The sequence below is a fragment of the Suricata suricatta genome, chromosome 7, assembly GCF_006229205.1.
Source record: "Suricata suricatta isolate VVHF042 chromosome 7, meerkat_22Aug2017_6uvM2_HiC, whole genome shotgun sequence".
Taxonomy (NCBI): Eukaryota; Metazoa; Chordata; class Mammalia; order Carnivora; family Herpestidae; genus Suricata; species Suricata suricatta.
Genome location: NC_043706.1, coordinates 133708582 through 133710795, shown reverse-complemented (window position 1 = coordinate 133710795; position 2214 = coordinate 133708582). Strand labels below are relative to the sequence as shown.

The window sequence follows — 2214 nt, the reverse complement described above, 5'->3', positions numbered from 1 at the left end:
GGGAGGCTAAGGTCCAGCCCTTGCCATGGTGGATAGGAATCCTTGTTTGACTTTTTAAAACAAGGAACATTCTCTCCTGCCCGCCCCCTTTTTAACAGGGCTTTCAATTAGTCTGGCGAGTGAGAGCCTAAAATAAGTTAAATTGGTGAAAGAACATAACAACTGAAAAAGAATATCAGAGAGAGAGAGAGAGAGAGAGAGAGAGAGAGAGAGAGAGAGAGAGAAAGAGAGAGAGAACGAGAACACATGCTGGAGAGAAGCATGTGTTTGGTGCCAATAAGCTCTCGGTGTTACCGGAGCTGTTCTGTGAGTCCTTGTTCCTGTCCCTGGTGAACTTTCAGTTCTGTCAGTCAGGCTGGGTCTAGGTTATGCTGAGGTAACAGAAAGCTCTGACATCTCTGAGCTTTGTCATAAGCAAAGTTTCTTTCCTGTGCTGTCACACCATGGTGCATTGTTCCTCTCTGGGACCCTAGATCCACAGAGCAGTTCCATCCGGGACACCACAAGCCATGGTAGCAGAAAGAAAATCATGTGTCAGCTTTTAAAGGTTCTATTAAAAAATTTTTTTAATTGTTTATTTTTGAGAGAGAGACAGACAGACAGACAGAGACAGCATGAGCAGGGGATGGGCAGAAAGAGAGGAAGACACAGGATCCAAAGCAGGCTCCAGGCTCTGAACTGTCAGCACAGAGTTCTACGCAGGACTCGAACTCACAAGCCATGAGATCATGACCTGAGCTGAAGTCTAATGCCTAACCAACTGAGCCACCTGGGCACCCCTAGACCTTCCGCTTTTTACTTCTGTTCACATTTATTGGCCAAAGCAAGTCACATGGCCTTGCCTAACTCTCAGAGAGGAAGAGGGAGACCCCATGTGCCCTAGGGGAGGACCAGGCATATTTGGTGGGTGCACTGACAAGTACTGCAGAGTTTGTAGTGGAGAAGATTCAGGATGCAGAGGTTCTGAGTTTTGGGCCCTCTTAATCTTAGAGCTCACTGCTCTTTGAGGGCTGCATAGTCACAAAGACTTGTGGTCCTTAGGTGATGAAGAACAAAGGCATGTGAGGAATGAAAAGGTGTGAATTTGGTACATTTTCCTGGAAAATTGAGGAATGATGATCCAAGAGTTTCTCCTTAGCATCTGAGGAGTGACTGACATCTCCTGGGTACCTTTGTACCCTTTGCTGTAGTGCTCTGGTCATGAAGTTCCATTATCCATTGTTTATGACTATCTGATTATGGGGAAATGGAAATTAGGCTGCTTTGTGTACATGTGTAACACGGCTTTGTAGTTTCACACCCATGAGACCGTGATCAGGAAATCTAGCTGAGCCCATTTAGGGATGGACATTCATTCATTCATTCATTCATTCCTATCAGCCTGAAAATCAGTTACTGCCTAGTACGATTCTAGATAGAAAGCTTTGGAAATTTATTAGCAACTGCGAAAGTTCATGTTTATGTCTAAGAATCAGTTATAAATGCAAAATGCAATGTTTTTCTATTTCTTATGGAGGAAAATGTCATGCTTTGCTATGGTTGAATATTTAAAAGAGCCCTACAACTTGAAGTCTCTCTCAGGAGAAACCACAGTCAGGCATGTTTATAGGTCACATTTAAGTCAGAGACGTGAGTGTCTTTCCCTGGCAGACTTTGGCTTATTTTGAAACGGCTCATTTTAGTTCTTGCTGGGTATCAGAGGCATCCCAGTGTTTGGGGGCTATGAGTCAGATTCATATTCATAGCTGAAATGATGTTAATACTAGCTAAAATGAGAAGGATTTCTTCACCTCTTAGGAGTTTTTTGAAGAGCAACCAAGTGACAATTAAAAAAAAATCTTAAAACTATTTTCAAAGTTTCCTCTCTAAGTGACTCACTGCAGCTGGCTTACTCTTACATAAGCATCTGTGTATAAATAAATATGACTATGGGACACAGTGTAAACACAAGTGGAAAATAATATTTTTGTTAGTAATCGCTGTGTTTGGGGCCCCTGGGTATTTGAAAGCACTCTTCAGTTGATTTTCTTATGGAAGATAGCAAGCACTTGCTACTTGCTTTCTGGATGGAATGTCTAAAAAAAAAAAAAATAAATAAACCTAAACAACCCTCCACACAGTGGAATACTTTGGTCAAGGCTTTTGGTCAATGGTGCATCATTGAGTTTCCCCTCATTTTTATTTCACTAGATAAGGAGACAGGATTGAAAGCCC

At 42.2% G+C, this 2214-nt stretch overlaps 1 protein-coding gene across 1 annotated transcript in view; it reads right to left on the bottom strand.

Moving 5' to 3' along the window:
* The window catches only part of TIAM2 (T cell lymphoma invasion and metastasis 2), a 119216-nt gene that overhangs the window by 99636 nt on the left and 17366 nt on the right, over window positions 1-2214 (bottom strand). Inside the window, exon 4 of the mRNA XM_029943255.1 lies at window positions 998-1010. Within this exon, the coding sequence (XP_029799115.1) occupies window positions 998-1010 (13 nt within the window). The remainder of the gene's footprint in view (window positions 1-997; window positions 1011-2214) is intronic.